This window comes from Micrasema longulum, unplaced genomic scaffold (genome assembly GCF_059751315.1).
Source record: "Micrasema longulum isolate JH-2025_06_02 unplaced genomic scaffold, ASM5975131v1 h1tg000042l, whole genome shotgun sequence".
Classification (NCBI taxonomy): Eukaryota; Metazoa; Arthropoda; class Insecta; order Trichoptera; family Brachycentridae; genus Micrasema; species Micrasema longulum.
The window spans coordinates 835,851-862,132 of NW_028277249.1; the positions used below are offsets into that span (position 1 = coordinate 835,851).

At 30.1% G+C, this 26,282-nt stretch overlaps 1 protein-coding gene across 1 annotated transcript in view; it reads right to left on the reverse strand.

Moving 5' to 3' along the window:
• The window catches only part of LOC148285310 (neural-cadherin-like), a 164,978-nt gene extending 143,474 nt beyond the window's left edge, over window positions 1–21,504 (reverse strand). The window contains exon 1 of the mRNA XM_088227287.1: window positions 21,112–21,504. Within this exon, the coding sequence (XP_088083413.1) occupies window positions 21,112–21,163 (52 nt within the window). The 5' untranslated portion in view covers window positions 21,164–21,504. The remainder of the gene's footprint in view (window positions 1–21,111) is intronic.
• Between the last annotated feature and the right edge of the window lie 4,778 nt (window positions 21,505–26,282).

The following is a 26,282-nucleotide window of genomic DNA, read 5'->3' on the forward strand; positions in this document are numbered from 1 at the left end:
TGTATTAGGACTTTGCCAGAAGTGTCTTGATAATTTATTGTACTGATGTGCTTCGGTATGCATATTGTTTTCTTGTTTTTTGTGTTGCTTGAGTGCATGTTGTACAAGGCAAAATCTTCTAATGTTTCCAATCAGATCTCACGATCTGGAGCATGCTTGCAATCTTTCACTATCATACTGAGAAATTATAAAAAGATAATTGTACAGATCATGCGTATTTGATTGATCACAAAAATCTGTAAGGTATTGTTGTTTTCGCGGTTTGATTGTAAAGAAATTACTACTTTGCTTAAATTGAATATGCAAAAGTGAAGAAAGACACGAGTCTTTATTAACAGTTTTGGGAAAAGGGTGGATGCTTTTATTGTGGACACAGTGTTATGTTGGTACATTATATTCATAAATAAATTGTTTTTTCAAAAAGCATAAACCTAACACATAACCATTTGCTTACTCAACACAATATACAACACTAATTTCTAAAAAGAACAACAGAATGTAATGAGAATACGTACAGATGACATAATTTGTGTTTGTGCTGTTATTGTATTGTTAGTTTGGAGTATGGAATGAAGTATTTGGAATGTGGCGTGTATGTTATTATGTAAATCTATTTCGATGATTATAAAATATTACATTAAAAAGTTATATTTTTAATTGCACCTTCTTAACCGAACATGCCAAAAATTGAACCCGAGATCTCGGGGATGGTTGTAAATAACACTAGTGAATCACGAGAGGCACTAGCTTCCACTCGATTTTTTTTTTGAGTACTTTTATTTAAGAGTTGAAAACACTAATTTAGTAGTGATTCTATTTCCCGTAAAACAACAACTTTTTTCATCCACCTGAACACAAGAACACAAAAATCTTTGTTAAGTTATTTGATGACATAATAAATTAAACGAAGGTATTGCCCTATTTCAAAAAGACTGTACGAAATTATTACCAGTTTGTTGTTATTAAAAAAATTGTTTTTATCATAATAAACATAAAATATACAACATACACAATGTGCCTATGTGTAATTCATAATATATGAGTCAGATTTATCAACTTAAAATGTATCTTATATTTAATTACTTTTTAACTGTATTATGCCTTTTGCACCAATTGACTACCGTCGTTAAAAAATAAATAAAGAAATAAAATTCAGTGTTGTTGATAGCTGCCATATAATACTACCATGCAAAAGATTCTGAGCTTAATTCTCAACGGGGTTGTAAATCATCTTAGGTCACACTTGATATCTAAAGCGTAAAATGGGTCATATTAACTTTAAGTACTTAACGATACAAGCCCTTATAAGCTTTAGATGGCGTTGGAATAATAAAAAATATAAGTTTAATGTCTTCACTGGATCTATTTTATTAAACCATGTGTTATAATGTTTGCATTGTTTTCAAAACATACATAATTGTCTTAACTACGAGTATAAGATGTAAGAAAAAATAACGTTCAATAAAGTATGCCAAATGTTGAACATTTTTATCTTTTTCTCTCGGCATTGAAAGAGCAACTCTCTTCAATTAAAATTCGGTTTTAAGATATTATGGATGTCTAAATAGTTTAATCAGCCACTGGACTGAGCGGCTTTGCTGTTTATTAAACGCCAGCTTTCAACTAAATGGATGGGTGGTTCGTTGAATTAACGTTTAACAAATTAGTTCAACGTTCCTTAGACTTTTTAATTTTTAAACCACGATAATAATCGTTTTATTTTTTAATTTATTTTATTATGGGAAGCTAGGTAATATTAGGATGGGTTGGGTTAAGTTTGATAATTAAAAAAAAAGTTTTCTCAATTAGGTTATCCTTAGTTTTACCTTTTAATTTATCCTTAATCTAACTTTATAAGTTAAGTATTTTTTTTATTATTATTATGATTGAACACATTCTTACCTAACTCGGCGGCATTTGGTTCGGCCATATCCAAAAGGCTAGCTTACTACCAGCCAACACGTTGAGTAATCTTAATTCATTCAACAAACGGCCTAGCCATTTAGGTGAATGTCGGCATTTTATGAACAACCTAGCCTGTCTTTTAACTATTTGGTGGCGACATGGATAGTGTCATGTGGTGAGAGTAAATTATGTTAACGTAAGGCCTAGAAAGATTAAATGTAATCAGATTAACCAGATTTTCTAAACATTTCATAAAAAATCACAATTGAATAGCATTGAATGTCAATTTTTTTAATAGCAGTAGATATTCTTTTTTTAAATATTTTTTATTTATTTTGAAACTTGCAAATATAAACATATTCTTATGTGTGCTCTAATAATAATAATAATATTTAAAATCTAGGAATATATGTTTATTGAGTATGGTGTCAATAAAGCTCTTATTTTTATTTGCCCACTGTCCCAAATGAGCTTTTTTATAGTTTCAATATTTAAAGTTTTAACTTTTGTTTATCAAATATCTCAATGAATATTTATATTTAACCACCCATACAAACCACCAGACGCCTTTTTGTTAGGATATAAATAATTACACTGACATACAAACCTCCCTAAACAACTTCACCATCGTAATTGCACAATAATATAAAACCAAGGTGCTGGATAAAACACATGCTTTTAGAAGGTTACTAATTTTTCATCACTCCAAAACCATTAAATGCATTTCAGTTAGACAATATGATAGATGTTAATTATTCGAACGTGTTTCGATTTCAACTTTTGTTGAAATTATGAATTAAAAAAGCAGATTTAAAAAGCTTCTTTCTTTACTTTATTATTATTATCTCATATGTGTTTACAAAAAAAAAAGCTAACATAAGCACTTAATTTTTTAAATCTATCGTATTCTTCCGGTAGCCTTTATTGAAATTTAAAATAAAATATATACCCACACAAAGGCCATTCCGTGTTTATATAAAGGTGTATTTTGTATTTGTAACTTATGTATACCTATTTTAAAATGCAAAGAAAAAAATATGAAAAATAAAAAAAAAACTTGCGTTTATCACAAGAGAGGGTTGAGAAAGAGATAAGTATGAATATACTATGTGTAGAGTGACCATAACAATGGAACATCGTATGACTGGCTGAATTGAAACCTTTCAATTTTCAGTTTTTGAACTCCTACAGATAATAAATATGTACAATTTATTGTATGAATTGTAAGCATACAACAAAAACTGGCTAAGTCAGTATTTTTGATTGTTGGTAAATCAATATTGAAGTTTTTAAATAGTCAATCTCATAGTTTTGCTATTTATTACATTTTTGATTTTCAGTTTTTGTTTTTATTTTTAAAGCCAATCGACAGACTTATGTTAGCTCTAACAGATTGGCATAAATGAAAATATACAACAATTAATCTAAATAGTCTTGAAATCTTTTTAAATTTACAAACGGTAAAAAATATGGCATAATCTAGCGGACCTGACAAGTGAGTCATCTTGAGTCAGAAGTGACAAAACAGCTTGCTTCTTAAATGCTTGCTCTTGCTTGCCTTTGCTTGCCCTTGTTGCCCTTGTTTGTCTTTGCTGTAGGAACACATTGACAGTACCGTTTGATGAGATTTTGTTCACTGTTCTGAGGATTCTCGGCAGAGGGGAAAAGAATCCGTTGTTAGTTTTATAATTTTCCACAGCAAAAAAAGGATTGTTTTACGTAGTACATAGTGTAAGAAATGTATTGAGCTAGCGTGGAAGTCAATTTTTTCTTGTATCAGACGTTCACAGACTGAATTCATCAATATAAATCAATGTATATGTGAGTCTAAGAGCGCTTTGGTAGCCAAAGCTATGTTAGGACGATGTCCTTAAGTTGAGATATTTTGTACCACTCTCCGTATTCCCCTGTCTTAGTGTCTTTCAATTATCATATTTTGACTTCTCTGAAGGCACACATGGATAAAATGAAATTTTAAACCGACAAGCAGGTGCAGAAAGAGGTTCTGAATGGAAGAAAAAGCTGGCATATGAATTTTGCAATGGGCGCATAAAGCAACTTATGGCACAGCTCATCACATATTTTGAACCGGATGGCGATTATCTAAAAAAATTGGATACAAGGGTGTCAACTATATCTTATAATCTTTTTTGAATAAGATTTTTCCTAAAAATATATATAAATCTAATTCTTTTACTTTTTTAAAGTGTCTTGTACAATTATCAATTTCGTAAAAAACTTTGAGATATTAGAGGATAATCCATCTACCTTGGTATCTTGCTCGAAAAATGAAAAACTTTAAAATTTGACTTTCCCGCTTTTTTTCCGTATGCTCGCGAAATAAATAAATAATAATTAGGAAAGAAGCCAATAACATTTCATTTCTCTACTTCTCCCTACATGAAAATGGCGTTATAGTACTAATGGTATTTGAGACTTCGTGTTTAATTATCCAAATAATATTCAATTAATTTCAATTCACTTGCCAATGAATTTGTTTTAATTAAATTTATATCCTTACGAATGTTTAAAACCAGGCATTTAAAACCGTTTAATAAAATTTTTACCACCCGAATATATCATACGGAATCAAGTCACGTATTAAGCGACGTAACTCCTTACCAAGTTATCCCAAGAACAGGCGCTTTCTCAACTTAGTCCATTAAAAGTATTAAAATTAACACCCACAAGCGTCCTCATCGGAGTCTAACAAACAGTAATAATAATATTAAACTCACCAAAGATTCGTATTCAAGACATACTCGTTAGAAGAATGTACATAAAAGGCAAAAACTGTTATGAGAACCATCGCGTAAGTTTTATACAAGACAAATAAAAAAAAAAAAAAAGAATTTATCATACGTAATGTTTAACTGCTAATTTATATATCAGATTACATGTCGTTTCTAGTTTTGTCACTATTAGTTGTGTCTTAGTGTTTTATATATTTTTGTATTAATCTTGTTTGTGTTCAAGGGTGGTCTCCGTGTTTTAGTGGTTAAGACGTTTGAGTCACATACGGAAGGTTCCGTATTCGATTCCTGGTGAGAACCCAAGTATGACATGTAGTATGCCTTTTGGCCTATTGTGGTAAAAAAAATAATTAAAAAGGTGATATACTTAAATATGAGAAAACGCAAATAAACGTTATTATTTTTTAATGACATTGAGGTATATATATTTATTTACGCTTTAATTTTATTTACATTTATTCGGATGCAAGTCTTTACTCCATGCAACTTAAGTCCTGTGTTCAGTTTGGACGAATAATGTACTTATTTATATTTATTTATTACGTCCAGTAGATGAAATGGTTCAGCCGGATGAATCTCACCCACATGATAAGGTTTCTGTTTTTTACTTTACGAAATTCAAACTAGAGTTGAGGAAATGTGGATGTTTGAACATAGGCAGAATGGTGAATGTTACAGAGTGTGTAAAATGGCCACAAGGCTCTTGGTCTCATAGAGTTAGGGATATGTTGTTGTTTTTCTAATAATATGTATATTTGTTTTAATAAATAAAATTAAATATTCAAAATACTGGCCAACGTCAGCTCATAAGCCTTGTTCATACCTAAACTTATATATTTCCTTCTAAAAAATATTTTCTCTCTGTGTTGCAATAAATTAAAATACATTCTCATCATTTAATAAACCCGTATCCACACCTGGCAGAGCAGAAGACACTACAGCAGTGCAAGACATTTAGTATATTTCGAACTGTTACACGAAGGTAAGATAATCGTCTAACGCTTCAGGTACCAGTCCAGAGAAAATGAGATTCGGCAGTTTAAAACCACCTCCTAACCAGATTTCATTTCAAATTTTCCACGAATCGAACCCGAGACCTCAAGCGTAATTAGGCGAAAGAGCTAAAAAAACACTACGTGGTGGACTTATCTTGTTCTCACTCGATTTTCCTTTTAAGGATTTTAACCTAAGCGTAACCATCAAATTAAAAGGACTCTTCAAAAATTCTGGTTTCATTTCACACAAAAAAATCTCCATCCGCATTGATGGACACAAATGAAAAATACAGTTTTCTGTTAAAAATATAGTTGGAAATAATTATTTAACTATTTATTTGACTTTAACTGAACATTTTCCATACACTGACCCTAATACTTATCACATCACGGAAATAAACGTATTTATCTTAGTTATCTGGGGTTGTCTCTAATAAATTTGGTCGTCTAATATAACTTATTATTTAGACATCCTTCCGCCTATCACAATCGTATAAGATTTGTGATCACGAAATACGATATCCAATCGATGCTTGGCGCTTTTCGTTTCTAGAATAAAAGTTCGCACGCGAGGATGGTATGTCCTGGGAATAAAAGTTTGGGGCGATCATGTTTGTGTTTGGATACCGAGCTTTTCTCTTTTTTCACGAAAAAATGTAAGAGTCTTGCTGCATACCGTGGCAACTGTTTGAAACGAGTTTAGTTTTTGTCACGTTGCGCACACATTGTTCAAGATTTACCTGGACGTCTCACGTATCTTACAAATGTTCTCTAAAAATACGTCTAGATAAATATATTAATCTTGTACATGGGAAACTAGATGGCTGAAAATAGACTAACACTTAACCCATCTAAAACGGAACAACTATGGATGGTTTCAGCCAGACGGCAGAATTTGATTCAGGACACGGCACTACCCGATGTAAGGAGTACCGCTTTACCCACCGTTAAACTACTGGGAATAATCCTTAATTCTGACCTTTCTCTTGACGCTCAAACTGGTAGAACGATAAGTTCATGTTTTTACCAGCTGAGACAGATTAAATGCATACGCAAAAATTTGCCAGTTGATGCCACCCGTCAATTAATAAATGCGTTTGTAGTGTCTAGAGTCGATTATTGTAATGGTATCTACGCAGGTCTACCAATGAATAAAATGACTAGCCTACAGTCTGTAAATCTCTAAATTCAATCGTATCACTCCACTACTTCAGAAATTGCACTGGCAACGTTTTCCACAAAGGGTTGAATACAAACTCTGTTGGCTTATGTATAAGTCACTGCACAACTCTGCTCCAGAATATCTAAGGGAACTCTGCATTCCAGATAAACTAGCTGACAGACGTCTTACGCTTAGATCAGCTACATCTTCGTCGAAAGAAAAAGTTATTAAACCTCTACGCAAACAGCGCACTAAATTCGACAAACGTGCATTTGCGGTCGCAGGCCCTACGGCATGGAATGCTCTTCCACCAGAAGTCCGAAACTGTGAGAGTAAAGTGATGTTTCGGAAGAAATTTAAAACCCACTAGTTCCGTAAATCATTTGAATAAATTGTTAGCATGTGGAGACAATGTACATTATTTTTCTTAAATTAAAAAGTTAAAATTAAATTTTTATCTTTATATAATCACTTTGTAAAGCGCCCTTGAGGTATAATATGACGAAAATGGCGCTTAATAAGTTATCCATTATTATTTATTTATTTATTATAATGAACCATCCTGTTTTTCCAAAACCAATAAGACTTGTATTCTTAACATGCATCATGCGATTGTAGCTACGTCAACTATCGTGTGTTGAAAACATCAACTTTTCAGGAGGGTTTTTTAAATATGGTTTTGTTGACCTTAATTACAATTTCAGAACTATTCATTTAAATTTAAGATTACACTTATAAAACTTTCTCTTTTCGAATGACATTTAAAAACTGCCAAAATCGTCCCTAGGGAAAATGCTAATAAAATCCACTCGTCATGTAGTAAAAAATATTGGAACATTCTTTAAAATACATTAAATATCTAGCCATGTCGTCGGTGGTCGTGCATTAACAACAATCTTCGAAATCAGCTTTTTCCAGGAGACAGAAAAAGTGTTCCAAATTAATTTTTAAATCTTACACAGTATTTACTCCGATCCGCGGTATTGTTCTTTTTCAAAAAGCTTGCCTCCTATTGGTCCCACGAATATCATATTATTAGGAAACATCTAATTAGAGTTATAAATCCCCCAATTTATAAATATCATTTTTGTCAAATTTGAAAATTGGCGGTAATGCACGCTAACCAATGATATGCTACGTATCACAAAATAATGCTCATTTTTTTATGTAAAGTTATAGAATTTTTTTCTGAAAGTGGTACGATATTGGCTTATCGTACGATATTATATTATCTTATATTACATCGTTGAATTAACTATATAACGAGACAACTTCTGAATCAGCATTTTTGAGTTAATTACAAATACGCATACGCATCTTTGAATCTTTCTCCATGAATGCTACAAATACACAAGTCACGGTACGTGTATTCGTTTATCTCTTTTTTTAAATCTTGACCTGTATTTATTTGTGTCTTTTTTTGTAAACAAAAAAATAGTTAAATAATGGAATATTTGATTTCATGTCTAAAATATACGGTTATTAAAAAACTTGTTGTAAAAATGATGCAATCGGAAAACTTAAAAGCAAGAATTTGATAAGAATTTTAAAAAGCTCGTGTACAAAACATGTTACAAATGAGGTGGTTAACAGTTTTATACAGATTAGAAAATTGAACAAAAGACTGCTTAGATTTTGAAAAAAAATCTCCGTAAACAGCTGTTTTTTATTTTATCCTGTGGGAGAAATACTAAAAAAGGCGGAGGGGAGGAAGGATAAAGCATGATTATACTAGGTATAGGGAACCATTTCCCCCCAACATCAAATATTGAAATAGAAAACACTGCACGTTAGTGTTAGCTTATAACAGCATATGTCCTATCAACAGGTTGGTTTTATGTTTTTGTGCAACTACATTAGTGAAGGTGTATAATAGGATTTTTATGTCAGTGTAATTAATGTCCTGAAGAAGAGACGAGTACGTCTCGAAACCGATAACCATAGAAAAGTCGGTAAGTGATTATAATGTGGGTACTAACATTTAATAAAATGTTTAACCACAAAGTTAATGCTTTTAATATTAATAATGGAAATTTCTCGTTAAGAATTCTCGTGCTGTTTGCTGATCCATATAAAACGGACTTTAAAGCCTTAAGGAAAATGCTTTCCATTATAAAAATACGAGAGATTCGTTACTTGGGATGGGGTACACATACTCAACAACCCTAAAACTATATTCCTAATTTAATAGAAGAATGTAAAAGGGTTATCAGGAAAATATTGCTTTCAATGCAAAAAACGTTAATTCACGTTAACCGTAAAGAAGATTTTATTTAAAGTAATTTATTCATTTACTTGAGTACTGTTAAATTTTTTAAAGTATTATCAAGTACTTTTTTACGTTTCGTAACGAACTAGTAAACACTAACTCTATAATATGTGAGATCTTGTATTAAATCCCAGATCGATGACGAAATGTTTTTTAAGCTTGGACTTCGAGGCCAATATTTTAATTTTGGGGTGATATTCTTTTAGTCATAGATAACCGTGTTAAAAAATAACCGACTCATATAACACTAAAATAATGTATTTTCCAACTTGTCTTAACTCTATTTTGGTACTTATTAATTCAATTATTTATCGACATTTTTTCAAAATTAAATAGCACACTAGAATAACTTTTATTGAATCTTTTCAAACAAATATTTGTTAACTTTTGCAGGGGGCAAAACTGCAACCTTTTATTGTTTGTATATTTTATAATGTATTTTATTTGCTACCCTGTAAAAGTCATCTGGGTGTTTTATGTATTTTTTTTAACTGGGCAAATCTTTTATTTTTGTTATTATATGTATTTTGTTTACAAAAGAAAAAACAGCCATACAAAATAAATATATTCAACATCATAGAAAAACATTAAATAAAGCCAAATAAGTTTTTACATAGATACAATTATAAAAATCCAGTTTAAATGTGTTAACCTGGTTATCAATAAAAAATATGTATATTTGAATGCTCATTTAAAGTAAAAATTTTGCGTTTGCCTCGTAATGTAGTGGTTAGCGTATTTGTCTACTGATGCATAAGGTCCTGAGTTTAATTCCTCACTATGCTGATGTGCCAAAAATATTAATGTTTTTTTTAAAATTTAAATCTTAAAGTAGGGCACACATATCATACATATTGTTATGTGTGTTTTAATAATAACATTGCAAATATATTTAATTTATAAATTGTGTATCACATATGTCTTGACCATTATTTTAAATTTTGATATGTTTTTTTCTTCATAAATATTTTTTTCCATTTCGTAATACTTTTTAATTGCTTTAAATAAAATTGAATTTTGTGACTTTGCCTTTTTCCTAAATGGAAGTCTAATTTTGTTCTTTTCTCTAGTATTGTGATCGTGTTCATGCTGGTTACGATCAATTTTTTTCCAAAATTCTGTTTTTTTATTAGAGTTTATAATTTTATGAACAAATATCATTGTATTGTAAAATATTCTTTGTTTATATGTTAATAATTTCATTTCATTTACCATCGACTTTACCCTCGTATATCTGTTTTTTTTTTTATGTTTGCGTTAACTTAGTTTTTTTCTTTACATCTCGATGCTTAATATGCTTTATAAAAAGCTTTTTAGTGAATAAGAGTAAACGTAAAATAAAATAATATCATTAGTTATGACTGTGCAAATTTTATTAATTAAATGATCGTTAATAGAATCATGTACACTATTTCAAATTGTTGTTTAAACATATAAATGGTGAATGTAACACATTGTGTAAAGTGGCCTTCTTAACCAGCTAACGACAGGTCATAAGCCCGTAAATGTCTAAACTTCCATATTTCCTTCATTAAAATTTTCTCCACCCTTGTTATATTTTGTTAATTTTAATGACTTTCAAGGGAATAAAATCCGGTCCATTGTGTACAAACATTTGGACAAACTCTATTGTAATAAAACCTAATTAATTTCATATGTTTTTACCTATATTTAAAAAAAATTTTAGTCGTTTCTTTATTTTAAACTTTTTTCTTTATTTATAAATCTATGAAGTTTTTTTTCCTTTAAAGGTTTTATTCAAAGTTTTAGCGTAACCAGGATAAACTTTAAATTAGGTGCTATTTATCTGTAAACTATTATGAAACGTTAAGCAAACAGTCTTGCAAGCAAATCGTACAATAAAGTTGGATAATGTATCTATCTTTATATCCACGCAAGCAAAAGGATAATACAAACTATTGCACGTAAATATTGTAACAGCCGAATTACAACGACACGACGCGATGCGACATTGATGTAACACGCGTACTATGTTTGTCAACTCGTGACATAATCTTGTAATGTGATTTTAATAACCGTAAATTCAAATAGTACTTACCTTAACACAGGTTTATATAAGAACTTATGTTAAATGTGTATTGGCGAATACCTTTAAAGCAATAATTAAATAAAGCGTATTTTTTGCAGCACATAAAAATTACTGGTTCTGAATTCATTTTTATCAAATTTAATAAACGTGTCTTCTTATGACAGAAAATAAATAAATTTAAAAATACCCTTTTTATTCCCACAAGTTGAACTCATCAACATCATTTCCCTATCCACACCCAGTGATGCATAGGACATACATTGGCACTTCAATCACAGCGTATCTAGATCAGAAAGTCTTAATATTAAAAAATGAAGACATTGCTGGCTTTAAGGATCTTTTTTAAGATTCTTCCTTTCATTTTTTTAAATCCGTTATTCTCTTTTTTATCTAGTTTTTTTTAATTCAGATTGTTTGTTGCTCAATTTTTTAATTCTTTGGTTGTTTATTCATTCTTGGTTTTTTTCCTTATCATATTGTTGTCATATTTTCATTATTTATAAATGTAGCTTGAGAACATATATTCAATTAATGTATATTATAAAGGTTCAAGGAAAATTTAATTTAGATTTCGAATATCAAGCACTCTTTTTTGTGTTGCAAGCATGTACTACGACTTTTCAACTAATAAAAAACTGAAAAAGCATTTGTACATAAAAAAACATCTTTTCACGTTTAAATTCTTATAAAAAATCTCTATTTTATCTACGCGTGTTCCGGTCAAACAATCAAATCTACTCAGTTGATCAAAGTTAGTAAATCTGGAGTTGGCTAAGATTATGTGTAAACAAAAAGCCGAACATACATCAGAACCGAGATTTCACTAAATGGGGAGAAAATCGTCTTATCTCACCTCAAGGGTTGCCCTGATTACTTCCCCTATGAGTAAATGGACCGCCCCTAAACAATAAAAAATGTGATGTCCGGGGGTTGATTGGAGTTACCTCTCGAACCTTTATCGCCCGATAGAAGACAGTCTTAGATTTACCTTTTCGAATCCAAATCCAATCGAAGGTTTAAGATTAATCGGAAATGGCTTAACTATTTTATTACGAACCCTCATTTCAAAGATGTTATTTACTTGTATTTGTATGGCATACTTAAACCACACAATATCAAATAATTAACCAAATCCTTATATTATTATAAAAACCCGATTTAAAAGGAACGAAAACATAAAAGTCTTAAAAATATTATTTTGCTTATCGATACAATAGTAATATTGACTCTGTTTAGGACAAAGACTATTTTAAACCAGTATTTCGTTTAAAATTGTTTTATTCATTTTTATGTGTTTGTAATCAAAAATAAAACGTGGGTCTAATACACATACACATTCTGGCTTAAACATTACGTCAATAAGTGTTTATGGTTTCAAAACCGTTTTTCAGAATATTTATAAGACCTATATTATTTAATTATTACGGTTCGAAGTCATTGTCCTTAAAACGGTCAATAAATACAGATGTGCTAACTAAGCTTTTTTTAAACCATTTTCACATTTTGCTCTCGGCTCTTAAATACTTCATTATCATTATTTTTCCCTTTCCACGACTATTGATACATAACACTCTGCATTAATATACTAACGGCAGCGTAACTTGATTGTAGCGTAGTTGTTACGTTTCTGGTGCAAGTCTAGGTAAAAATATTTTAGTGTTAAAACACCTTTTTCTATTCATATTTTATACCAAACATGTCGAGTGTCAATCTCGCGACCTCTCGCATGGCCGGCAAACGCAATTTAGACTGCGAGGTGGACAAATTTAACTGTCATAAAAAATCGCAAAGGTATTATCGCTACTGTGGGAACTTTTTTCATAATTTTTAATGATTTCATTCTACTAAGGCTATAATTTTGAAAACTCAAGCAATTTTAATTTTATACCATGGTTGGATTGATAAAAAAAAAATTGATAGAAAATACATTTCATGAATTAAAAATAATATAAACCATTGAGAAATAAAATATATTGCGAATAATACATCAAAATTTACATGTCGAAGATTCTAGAGTATACTCGTTTGTACTTCTATTAGTTATGATACTTACCAATCCAGTAACACACAAATAAAAACATAAAGTAATGTTGACAATTTTATAAGTATTTGAAAATCGGGACAGAAAACTGTGTTGGTTGCCAAAATTAAATAAATAAATAATTAAGTTATTATTATTATTTTCTTTTTTGTAAGCAGAATAAACTGTGGTCGCGGATTGCAAAAATCGCGTGTCCTAACATTCGTATTATGTCATGTATTTTATTGAAATTGTTTCTTATCTGAACTCTTTCGTATTATAAATAAACGTTATACCGGTTATGTACGTAATCGATTATTATACAATAGGTTATCATTAATTACTTACATAATAAATTGTTAAAAATAAATCAAAACTACCCATCTCATTTGTTTATGTTACTTTTTGTGCATCCAAATACAAAAATAGCACTGGCAATATATGTACTCGTATTTAAATTAATTAAAACGATACTACCCTTTAATGGGAAAACGAAATAATGAGAGGGAAAAAGAGAGGAGATTAAGGAAGAGAAAGGAGATGTTTCTTCAGAAGTGATTTAAACAAAGCTATTTTGGAAACATCTTTGATAGTCGGTGGATGAGACATGATTCCACAGTAAAGCCCTATGGATGCACATTATTTGATATTGAAAAGATAAAATTGTGGATGGGAATTAGAGGGTGCTTTAAGAATGAAGACAAAGATATAAAAAAATGATTAAATGCGTTTAATTTTTTAAAGAAATCAGAGAGTAATCTCTCTGTTGTTTAATTTTGATCCATTTCAGTTGCCTACGATAGTACAATATAGGTCATATAGGCCTACAATAGGTCATATTTCTTAGGACAAAATATATACGTAACTTTAGCGTGTATTTTCTCGGTCTCGATTTCTGACATGGTTGATATGAAATATTTAATTAAAAAATTTACTAGAATATTTCAAAGTCTCTGGACTGGTACCTGAAGCGTAAGACTGATCATCTTACCGTCATGTAACAAAATGATTAAGATATACTGCTAAAACAGTGCCCTTTGCAGCATTAGGTGCGGAAATTAAATGACGATGATGATGTATTTTGGGCTGTCATCAGCTTTCATCATCATTGTTTCTACATCTTCACCCACTGAGGCGCAGGGTACTGTTTCAATACATTTAATGTAACATGTTGTGATAATTAATTAAATGAAAGTAGTCAAGTCCTATAGTCAGTCTAGAGACTATCATTTTAATGAAATATTTGCATTCTTATGATTTACTCACACAAGTAATTTTTCGTGCATTTCCGTTGAATCGATAGTAAGAGATTTTAAAATCAACGTCGAATTATTTTTCCCTCTGCCAAGGATCCTAAGAACAGTGAAATCTCGTCAAACAGTCCTAGAAGTGAGATATGTTATCACTCTTGACTTGAGATGACACACTTTCCATATTTGCTTAGATCATGCCAGAACTATACGCATTTCACATTTAAATGGATTCTAAAATTGTTTAAGTTAAGTTGATCCATTGTTTTATGTATCATTAATGCCAATCTGTTAGAGTTTTAATAAACTGGTTACTTTGCTTTTAAAAAATCCTGTTGGAAAATCGGAATCAAGTGGTAATAGAGTGTGGTTCGAAGCTTTTATATGAAATATATCAATAAAAATTGCAAATAATGTTTAAAAACTTTTATCTCGCTTTTTAAGGTTCAAAACTGAGATCATATGCACCGAGGCTAATTGCACTAACCACTACACCATAAAAAGACCAGCTTAAGTAAAAAAAAAAACACTTTTTAAGATTTGTCGGGCGCTATTATGTATACGTATTTCATCCTAAACAATAAAAAAATTTATTGTATCTTACATAAAAACTACATGAAATTTTAAAGTTTTTTTTGATAAACGTGTTTATCAGACTTAACATTAAAAGCGAAATAATAGCGAGTTTAATTGAAATATATTTTTGCCAAGTAAAAGACCTGAAACTTATATTTATAAAGGGGAGATTCTCACGAATTATTTCATACTTGAATTTTTTTCGATGTTTTCTTGGGCATTATTTTACAAATTGGTCATATTTAAAATGTTTTAAACAAATTAATTATTTTAATTATATATTTTACCGATTAAAAACTATTTGCTTCTTTTTTCATACAGTTCAGAGTCAAATATCTAAGTCATCATTTCATAATATGGTTGAGCTTTCCATTCAAGATTTGAACTGTTTTTTTCTTCAACACAGAAAAATGTTTCGTTTCTATCAAAAGGAGTAGATTAAGGGGCTTTTATATCACAAAGCGTTTTATTATAAAAATGTTTAATAATACTCTTGAAAACTCGTACAATATACTGAAGCTTACCTAAAGCTTCTCTTTCAAATTAATAAAAAATATCTACACTTGTACACAACGTTTGGACTCTTTAGTATTTTACTTAGTGTTTTTAATTTGTTTAATCTAGTTATAAGCATTTTTATTGAAACAAAAGTAAACTGTGTATAAAATAAAAACACAAATAGATAAATTAATATTTTACCATAAAGCAAGCTGAAACAGTTTAAGATTACTAAGATTAGAGTAAAAAAGTTGAAACATTCGAGTGAATTTTACATAATTTAAACTATGGTTTTAATAATGAGAGGAAAAAAATATGCCATATTCCATCTTGTCATTAAGGACGTAGAGGGGTTGGAAAAAAATAGCCTTTCTTTCTGCCAAACATCCGAGCATGGACCAGGATTAGAACTGTGGAGCTGTTTCGTGTCACGGCCAGGACAGGGAAGCTTTTTCTCAAGTGGTCGTCAACTTCTTAAAATTAGTACCTTAAATAATAAAAAAACGCCCCATAGTGTAATGGTTGACGCCTTTGCCAATCATGTTTGAGGTACAAGGTTCAATTCCAAGCAGGGTGGATCGAGTTAAGTTCAATAAAAATCGTGGTTTATTTAATTGAAACCATCAAAAGTAAGTATTTTTAAGACAAAAATAAAAATATTCTCTAAAGGAACTCGGAGCGTTACTCTGCCTTCACATAACTTATGATCAAGACTAGAGATGAGCATTTTGGTTTTTTATAAGATGAGCAGTTACAGTTACAGTTTCACAAATTAAGCGGTTTCGTAAAGACGTTTAAAAAATAACAGTTTATTTAATTGCGGTTTAATGTATAAAAAAAAATCCTTTGCACTAGTTTTGTTACTTAAAAAACAGAAAGAATTTTTTTTCTTTATGGTTTTTTTTTCAATTTTGTAATTATTATTCAATGCAAACGCATAAACCCATTAAACTATGGGAACCGTAATTTATTGAAAAACCATTATTGTTTTATATAATGCAAATAGAAACCTTTTAATGCACAAATGACATTTTTTTTTTACTTGTAATTAGGTTTTCATTCGGATTATATGCGCATTTTATGTACATTAATATAAATTTGACATTTATAATAAATTACCGACGCTAAATTATAAATATCGTTTTTAATAAATAAAAACACTTTAAACGGTTTTCATTTATTGCGTTTATGAGCTATAAATAATTTGTAAAATTGTAAGCGCAAACATGTGAATATTATTGGATGCACGACGTTTCAAGAAAACAAAAAATAACTATGACTGAAAAAGTTAAATTGGGCGGGCTTCTTTATAAACATAATTTATGGGAGATTAAACTACTCTTAAAATTGAGGCACTTAGTAAATTTGGCATTTCTATTATATTACTTCATCAATGTGTAATCACGTAAAATATAAAACCCTCTCTGAAATATGTTGTTCATTATTCAAGGCAAATGTATTTTTGAGGTGCTAATTATAAATTATTATCAAAAAGGATCTAACGGCAGCGCCACCATTTGAAATAAATAATTATCAGCTCGTTCCGTCCCTCATTACTATATGAAAACTCTGATGATATTGTATGGCGTATAAATAGATGGAGCAAAAACGTTAAAAAACAACACCCAGTAAAATTTAAACAGAGTTTCTTTGAAACACGGTTTTTTCAAAACAATATAGGCTCAAATTTTTTAAAAAGTGTTTTTTTCCGTTTTTTTTTCAATTTCTTGGTTACAACTGGTTATGCAACTGTTTCAGTTTAAATTACTACTCCGTTGTAGAAACACCTTCAAATTTAAGTGTTCTATTACAACAATAAAGGTTTCGGGCTGTTTAAAATTTCGTTTTCAAGATACAGATGGACAAGGCATGGAACTGCGTGGGTATGAGGTGGAGTGGAGACAAACCGGGGAGATTTCGTGCCTTATGTGTATACTTCTTCTTTAGGAAATTATAATACTAGTAGGTAGTTATTATGGATAAATAATAAATGTTTGAATTTGAAGGGCGGAGCATGGTAAGGAGTGCAGCGAGCGTTGAACTTTTTGCGTAAAAAATGTTTTCTTAAATTTATTTTTGGGCCCGGTCATTTTATTTTTGTTTTTTAAAAGATTTAATTTTTTTTAAATTTGTTATTTTTTTAAAACTATTTTAGGTGTTTCGGAAGGTTATTGTTTTAAAACAGCAGTTACATTTTTTTCCACCTCTAATCGAAACGCATCGCAATTGATTCAATGCAGTGCCCGATGCACCACTGGTTACCGAAAAGTTAATGACAATGACGATATTTCTTAAGTCTGTTAATAAAATTTACTAAAGCTCTTATTGGAGGAAAAGACAAAAAAACACAATTTTCTATCTTTTCCAAATTCTTATCACCTGACGCCTCCAGAAGACATTATTGCTAATCAGTACTCTCACCTTCTACCATGTCAATCCTTCGTCCCTAAGATCTGCCAAATACAATGCCTAGTCATTACATTTCTTACAATTGTTATACCTTGTATTATATGTATTTTCTCCCCGTTACTTTTGATAACATATTTTTTAGGGCAGTACCTTGGTTAAGCTATTTTATTTCGTAAAAATCAACAAATGGAAAATCTGATAATTGAATTAATTAATATTTAAACAAAGTCAGAAAGTTGAATGTTACAAAGTGTAAAGAGATCACTTTAAAGTCATTTACACGTAAAGAATACATGTTTGTTTCGTCCCAGGACTTGACCATTATCCACGTAAACAATAATTTGTAGGACAACAAATTATTCCGAGATATCGCCACCGTGGTAGACGGGTAGGAAATCTCCGCGGAAAAATTATTACCGCCACCACCTCGTGCGGCTGCTTGTGTGAACACGTACGGATAGGACCTTGTGACAATAGCAATATTCTTGACGTGAACGTGTCGCTCCCCAAAAAAAAAAATTTATTTCGCCATTTCACAATTACAAAACATCATTATTATCTTTCCCTTTCCGCACCTAATGGTGCAAAGGGTACTGCAATAAAACACCAATCGCAGCATATCTTCATAGTAAAAAAATGTTACAATAAGATAATATGATCAGCCTCACGCTTCAGATGCTAGTTCAGGGACTTTGAAATATTGTTGTGTAAAAATACCTTTTTAAATAAATATTTTATGTCATGTCGGGAATCGAACCGGAGACTTCTTGCATGGCAGGCAAACGCGCTGACCACTGCACCACTGGCTGACAAACATATTGGTATAATACAAATAATTAATAATTGCTATTAAAAAAATGGATTGTGGAGGGGGGTTGCGCACGGATCGAAGAGTGGATCAAGCCAAATAGGTAAAATGTGTGTTCTATTTATGCAATTTGTTCTATTAGTCTATATAAATTGGTTATGTTTTTTGTGATTATTTTAGTTTTTATTGTTTATTATGTTAATTGTAATTAGGTTAACTACATTAATTACGTTTTATTTATTTATTATGTGAACTTTGTTAAACAACTGTTTAGGCATGTTTAATATTTTGTCAAATGTTTCCCTTGGCACGGGACACCCAGTGAGGGAACATTATTCTGGATAAAAAAGAATATAACAAAATAATAAAGAACTGCATGCAAATTTTCGTTTTGTCCTACGCGGTCTACGGACCCAGGGCAAGATAACATTGTCATGTATATTGTATTGTCCACGTGTCAACAGCCTCATACTCTAGACAATAAGATGTCATAAGCTTATTTGCTTCTTTTTTTCTTCTTTTGTGCCATTCTACGGTGAAGGATAGTAAACATCAAGGCTTGTTTTTTGAATACCATTTTTTTTAAGTGATTTTCTTGAAATTCGTCATTTATAACAAATACTGTTGACATAAAATAAGATTGAGGTGGATTATTTGAAAACCATTTTTCAACCTATAAAACATATTTGTTTTATAAGTTTTGTTACAATTGTGACATAATAACTTCACAAAAGTTATTTCTCAATAAAATATTAAACTTAGTAAAAACATGTTCTCGTATTTTGTTTCGCATTACGCACTGAAGCATTTAAGAGCTTTATATTATGATTTATAACGTTAAAGCTTCAGTATTTTGTATGTAAGTGCGTCGTATAAATACTGACAAACAATGTTTAAAACAAGAAAACAAAACTAGGTTTTTCGACCAATTTACAAATACTATTTTTTTAATTAAATTTTGTCTAATATTATTTAAAAATTAAACGCAACATGATCACTATAATTATCAATATAATCATGCGCCCTACATAAAAAAAATTACCCGTCAAATATAAAAATCATTTTTGAAAACGTATTTTATGTCAAGATATTTTAACTTTTGTATTTATTCGCAATACAATTTTATTTACATTTATTGGGACATAAGTCCCAACTCCATAGGACCAAAGACTTCTAACCAGTTAGGACGAATAATATACTTAAACAATATAGTACAATAACATCATAAAAAAATTACGTGTAGCACATCAATTTAACAAAAACAAAGACAAACATTGGATTATTTATTTAAGAAGAATGTTATAATTTCTAATATTTATTTAAATACTACGAAGAAAAAAATAACATAACATGACAATATGTAACACAGCAATAAGTAACACAACAATAAACCCTTCTTGTTAATAAGAAAAAATTTAAAACTGTACAATATTTTTTGATACAAATTTCCCTATTTTCCAATGACTGTACAAAAAAAATCATGCTATTATTAAATATATATTTTTTTTAATTCAAATATTTTAATAATTACTCAATGAAAGTTGATCTCGGGTTTGATTTCTGTAAAGGTTGGCCTTGTAATGTAATGGTCAGCGCGTTTGCCTACCATGCAAGAGGTCTCAGGGTCAATTCCCGATATGGTTGATATAAAATATTTATTTTAAAGGGTGTTTTCACACCAGAATATTTCTTAGTCTCTGGACTTGTACCTGAAGCGTAAGACTGATCATCTTACTTTCATGTAACAAAAAACCATCAAGATACGCTTTAAATTATGTGTCAATGCAGTGCCCTATGCACCATTAGGTGCGGCAAGGGAAATTAATTATTTAAAATTAAAAGGTAGACATTGCGTTTATTCAAAGTAGTTTTTTTCAATGGAATCCTTTCTTGGACTAGTATCTAAAGCTACAGACTAATTATCCTAATTTATTTCACTATTTCACCAAATGGTGCCTAGGACACTGCACTAATACACCAACTGTATTGTATCTTTTAAAAAAATCTAAAGGTAAGATGATCAGTTTTTTTTTTTATCGATTCAGGTTCAAGTCCTGGAAATATGAAATATTCTAGTGTAAAAACACATTCTTAAATAAATATTTCGTGTCAACCATACCGAGATCAAACTAGAAACCTCTTGAATGAAGCAAACCCGCTGACCATAAACGATGAGACGTGCAATCTCACTATATGTTAAAAATATCGAAACAATATTGATTGTTTGGTAAATTAATCAAGTTCCTTGTGTACCATTTGGTGCGAATAGTAAAACGAAGATTTTATTTAATGGATTTCTATAAAAAAAAAAAATTGCTTTGAAATTATCAATTTTATAATTTTAAAAAATAATTCAATTTCTCTTTTAAAACTTTACCCTTGAATGTTTAATTAAAAAAGTAAACTTTGAACTTACCCAGATACGTGCTGTTTGTTAGCACCCAGAAAAGTTTAAACGGATCTACCATGTTGTCCCGCTTTCAGAACCAAAATACATCACACGAAAATGTTTATCGAAAAAACAACCCTTCGCCGTACCTTTGCGTAAATCTATGAAATACTAAATTAGTCGAAAAACAACGAAAAGTTTTTAGCACTACTTAGCCAAACGGTGTTTGTATTACGCACCGTAGACTCGGGCCGACCTCTTAGCAGGGTATTAATATTTTTAAGACGTTTCAGCGTTTCAGCGCGGGCTAATGAGGGAGGAAAAGTTTGGTTTCTAACAAGCGTGCCCAATCAGCGAGCGCGGGGCTAGCCTCACACACAAAGGTTAGAAAGACTACTGAGATACTCTTCCTCGGGAACTGGTGGCTGGAACTACGGGCGGCCTTTCCACCCTGCGCAGACGCAACCCCCGCTAAGCCTCCGTTCAAATCTGGCGCCAAAAAGGGACCTACCTAAAATACAGTATTCTAAAAGCCTTAATCTATGCTAATTTGTGAATTTGATCTGTTTTTGCGGCGATCGGAAAATAAATAACACGTACTAAGTAAAGTAAACTAAGTAAATTAAATACACGATTTAATAAACTTTAATTGTCTACGTTGAATCCGAATATCTGTTTTAAAGTGCCTGATTGTTTTTAAAAATTAATTACTAAATATATATTTATATAGGTTTATATTCAATGCATTTACTTTGTGGTCAAACATTTAATTAAATGTTAGTAAATAATTGTAAATAACCACTTTCCAACTTCCATTGTATCATTTATGCTTTGTATTTACACTTTATGTTTTTATATCAATCGTATTCTTCCGGGTGCCTTTAATATATTTTTTAATATGCACTTTAACACAGATCATGATTTCGTGGGATTTTTTTATTTGTTAATGTGAAATATTATTTTGTGTTTGTAACAATTATTATAAAAACAAAATTTAAATTTTTTTTTTTTTTAATAAGTGGAAATTCAATTTGAATTACATTTACCTGACAATCTTTGAGCTTCGTAAAAAAAATGTTTTTTTAATTTTTCAGAGCAAATGTTAATTAAGTAATATTGTTTTATTTATTCTATTATTTGATTTGAACTATATTGACAAATATTGTTGATGGAATTCCATTAAAATGATGTAATAAGTTATATTTACATATAAGTTACTAACTGAAAATACTTGGTACGAAGATACTTATTAGTGGGTGAAAGCGCTATTCGGTCGAATAAATATGTCGAAGTGTACCAAGTATTTTTAATTAGTACCTTGTTTGTAAATATAAGTTATTGCATCATAACTATTTATTAATTTACACTTAGTGTACTACGACTTAGTAGTATAGTATCACAACTTATTTAAATTAAAATAAAAAAATCAAAAGCAAATATCAACCAAAGAAAAAAAATTAAATGTGCATTAATAAAAACAAACTGCGCTTTTATAAATGAGCATGAATTTTTGCGGACCCCAACCAGATATGACTTTTTTTGTTTATTTTACCTCATTCTTATTTTCCTAATAACTTATTAAAATTATTCAACCAGGCTCAATTGATTCCTATTCCTTATTCTTAATTATAATACTTAGGATATTGTAATCATATTTTTTGTAAATAAATCGTTTGAAACTATTTGTATTTTTATATAAACAACATTATTTTCATAAATCTTTTTTACTACCTATTTTTAAATGCGTATTTAATTAAAAACAATATACAAATATGAAAATTGGTAAGATTTTAATGTGCCAGCCGTTTTGTTTTCAAAGTTCAGTATCAGCGTAATTTTTTTTATCACGATAATATTTCATCGGTATTTTATAATGATCAGTTCGATTTTTGAACACTAGTAAAACTTATTAAATAAATATAACAAATTTGTTTATAAACAATAATTTTTAAATTTTTTTCCACCGACCGGTTTTAAAGCAAACAAGCTTCTTCGTCAAGGTTTACGTAACTAATTAAAAAAAAATAATAATTAGTGATTAAAAACAAAGTTGTTTTATTTATTTTATAATAATGAATAACCACAAAGTTAGTGCTTCAAATATTTTTTATACTAGTAAAACTGTTTGTGGAATTGAAAACCGTAAAGCCTTTCAGCAGGTGCTTGCAATTACGATAACCATTAATAAAAAAGTAAGAAATACTCATTTAAACAGGATAATATCATCAGAGTACATTATTTGCTTCAAAATTACATATTTGATTGTCTGCCAGCATCGTTTGATTGAATGTAAAAATAACTAGAAGGAAAAAAATGGTTAAAAACATTATTTTTTCTCTTCACCCGAGTTAATACTTCCCTTGGGGTATTTTACCTTGATTGTACATCCATTCATTAAGGAGACTGTTGGCGTTAGCACCATTAGCTTGGTTGTTGTTTCTTCCACAGGCGTTAGCTAACAAAGATCTGCATCCGCCACTATTGTTTAATCAATCTCTAGCACAGCACTCTAGTTAGCTGGATGCACCCAACGCGAAGGTAAATATTGTCATTGTAAACCCGATTTACACCATTTATGTGTTCAATTCTTACTTTGAGCGTGTACTTATTATTTGAATATTAACAGTATATTTTTTACGGTACCTATGAAAAAAAAACTAACACTGATGGTGCTTTTAGCCTCCGAAGAAAAGTCAAATTGATCGTGATCCGATGATTATAATTATTGTTTTCTTACGTAGGTATTTTCATCGTTCTTTCTGATATAACTGGGTACTTAATTTTTTTCCCAGGAAAAATATTTTTACAGTGTAATATGGTTTATAACATTTAAAATGTCTCAGAAGTAAAAGTTTCTCAGATTTCGCAAATCATTTAATATCCTAAAATCACTATTTGAATGAAGAAACGGACGTAAAAAGTTGATATGTCAATAAAAGTATTCTTCATTTATTCATTTATTATATAAATAAAAGACAAGTGATACTTTAATCCACAAATTTGGATTATCCAGTGACCAGTTTCATCGCTTTTGTGACATCTTCGAGACTGGTATCTTTATTAAGCAGTTCAATGTATTTATACAAAACAGAGGTAAGGATAGATAATTCAAGATTATATGAAAGTAAATTTAATGTAGTTATTTTTATCCTACGGATCAGTATCAAAAATTTTTCGGGTCAACTAATGAGTTGATATAACGCTATTTAAATGGGTTTAAGTATTTCTTTTGTAATGCTTTAAAATCCGCTCCCAAGTAGAGCAGTTCGACATTACCAGATGCCTACAGGAGACCCTATCGTTAGCCAGCACTCTCGTCTCCTCCCACGTCAATCCTGCGTCCCTTAGTTCCACCCAAGATCGTCATCGATGGCCTTCCAGAACAACGGGAGCCCGTAGATGAAATTGTGAATGGGTATAAAAAGATTTATAATTATTATAATTTTAAGTCTCATCATAGTTTAGTTCAAATAATTTTAGTTGAGTTGGTTTATATAACACTTCCCTCTGCAATTTTAAAACTTGCTGTCAATTGTTCCGGGGAAAATTGCATTTGTATCAATGAATTGTTAACTTATAATGTAGCGCAATATTAATTGAAACCAAACCCATGACACCATTATTCTTGCAAACTGGATTTATGCGACCAACATTCTAAGCACAGGAAAATTTTATAACCTACATCTCTATTAATTAAATTCGATAAGGACATGAATATTCATTAATCGGATCATTTCGGTTTGCTAAACCTTGTCCTCTACATACATATCATGCATAATATTACCCAGAATATCTGAAAATAATCAAACTTGTTTTTTTAGTTCAAATGTGTTTTTTCTAATTTTATTTTCCTACTGATCAAAAAAAGATTCGAAAATCTACAAAAACTCATTTATAAATTTTAGTTATTTTTTACATTTACGGTTGACTATATTTAATAGGTAATGTTTCAGATATCAAGCATTAAGATTCCAAATATAATGTCCAGAGATATAATTCATTTTAAAGATATATTGGCGGCCTTGCACGAAACGTTCCGGATTCGATTCCCGGGGAGAATACTTTTTTAAATTTTATTTTTACTTAATCCTGAGTATTCTGCGCTCTAATTCACTACTGTAGTAGGGCCCCCTGGCCTGCTGTGGTGCAAACAAAATATGAAAAAAACGTTTGGTTTCCAAAACTTGAATATCATGTGCCTTGATTTACTCGAATTATTGGTCTTGGCCTATTTACGTGTATTTTACACCCTAAAAGTATAATTTAATAGTTTGGTAAAAAAGTGTCAAGAAAACGGTTGAAAAAAAGTATCAATAATATTATGCATCTAATAAAAACAAGAAATGTGAAACTTTGTTTTCTTTTTTTATTATTTATAGAGATAAAAAAATAAAAAGGGGTATAAAGAAATACCAAACTGTTATCAGAGCACATTGACGACTTAATGAAGTAAATTTCTTAAATTCCATGCAATTGGTTTGAAAAGAAACCGCTTCGCTGTGTTCTCTTTTGATTCACGTGTCGACACAACCCCTTTTTTTCAAGTTACTAAATGGAGTTTGAAGAAAACGTCGGAATTGTATCCACAAACTTATTACTTCTGATATTGTTTACATTACTTCATAGCATTGTTATTGAATGTTGATGTTTTGTTATTGCTTTCCGATATTTTTTATTTTTTTATTGGTTGTAACTGTGCTTTATACTTTCAATCAATTTATAATAATACTTTTAATATTTTTTGTGAGCAATCTAAGATTACTATCTCATTTTTATGAATTAAGTACAAACAACTTTAATCAAACTTTATATACTAAGCAGTCGTTTTAATATGTACGTACATTATAAAGTTCTAAGCCCATTTCTTGATTACTTCTTAATAAGTCGCTGAACTGAGGTAACTTTAAACAAACCGTTTTTGCTTTAATACTTTACCTCAAATTTAAATTGCGATTTTGATTCAAGTATTTTAGTACACAAAATATATGAATGTATATTCTATCAACTAAACAGCTTAAATCAGACAACAGTTCAATTTTTTTGAGAATACAAGTCTTTGTATTGCAATTAACTAAGTTGTATACAAAGCGCAAAGGCAAATAGTTTATTTATTTAATCAATAAAACAAAAAATTCAAACTTTGTTGATTGACAAAGTTTGTTTTTTTGCTGTTTCTGTAAAAGTCATTATTGTAAATC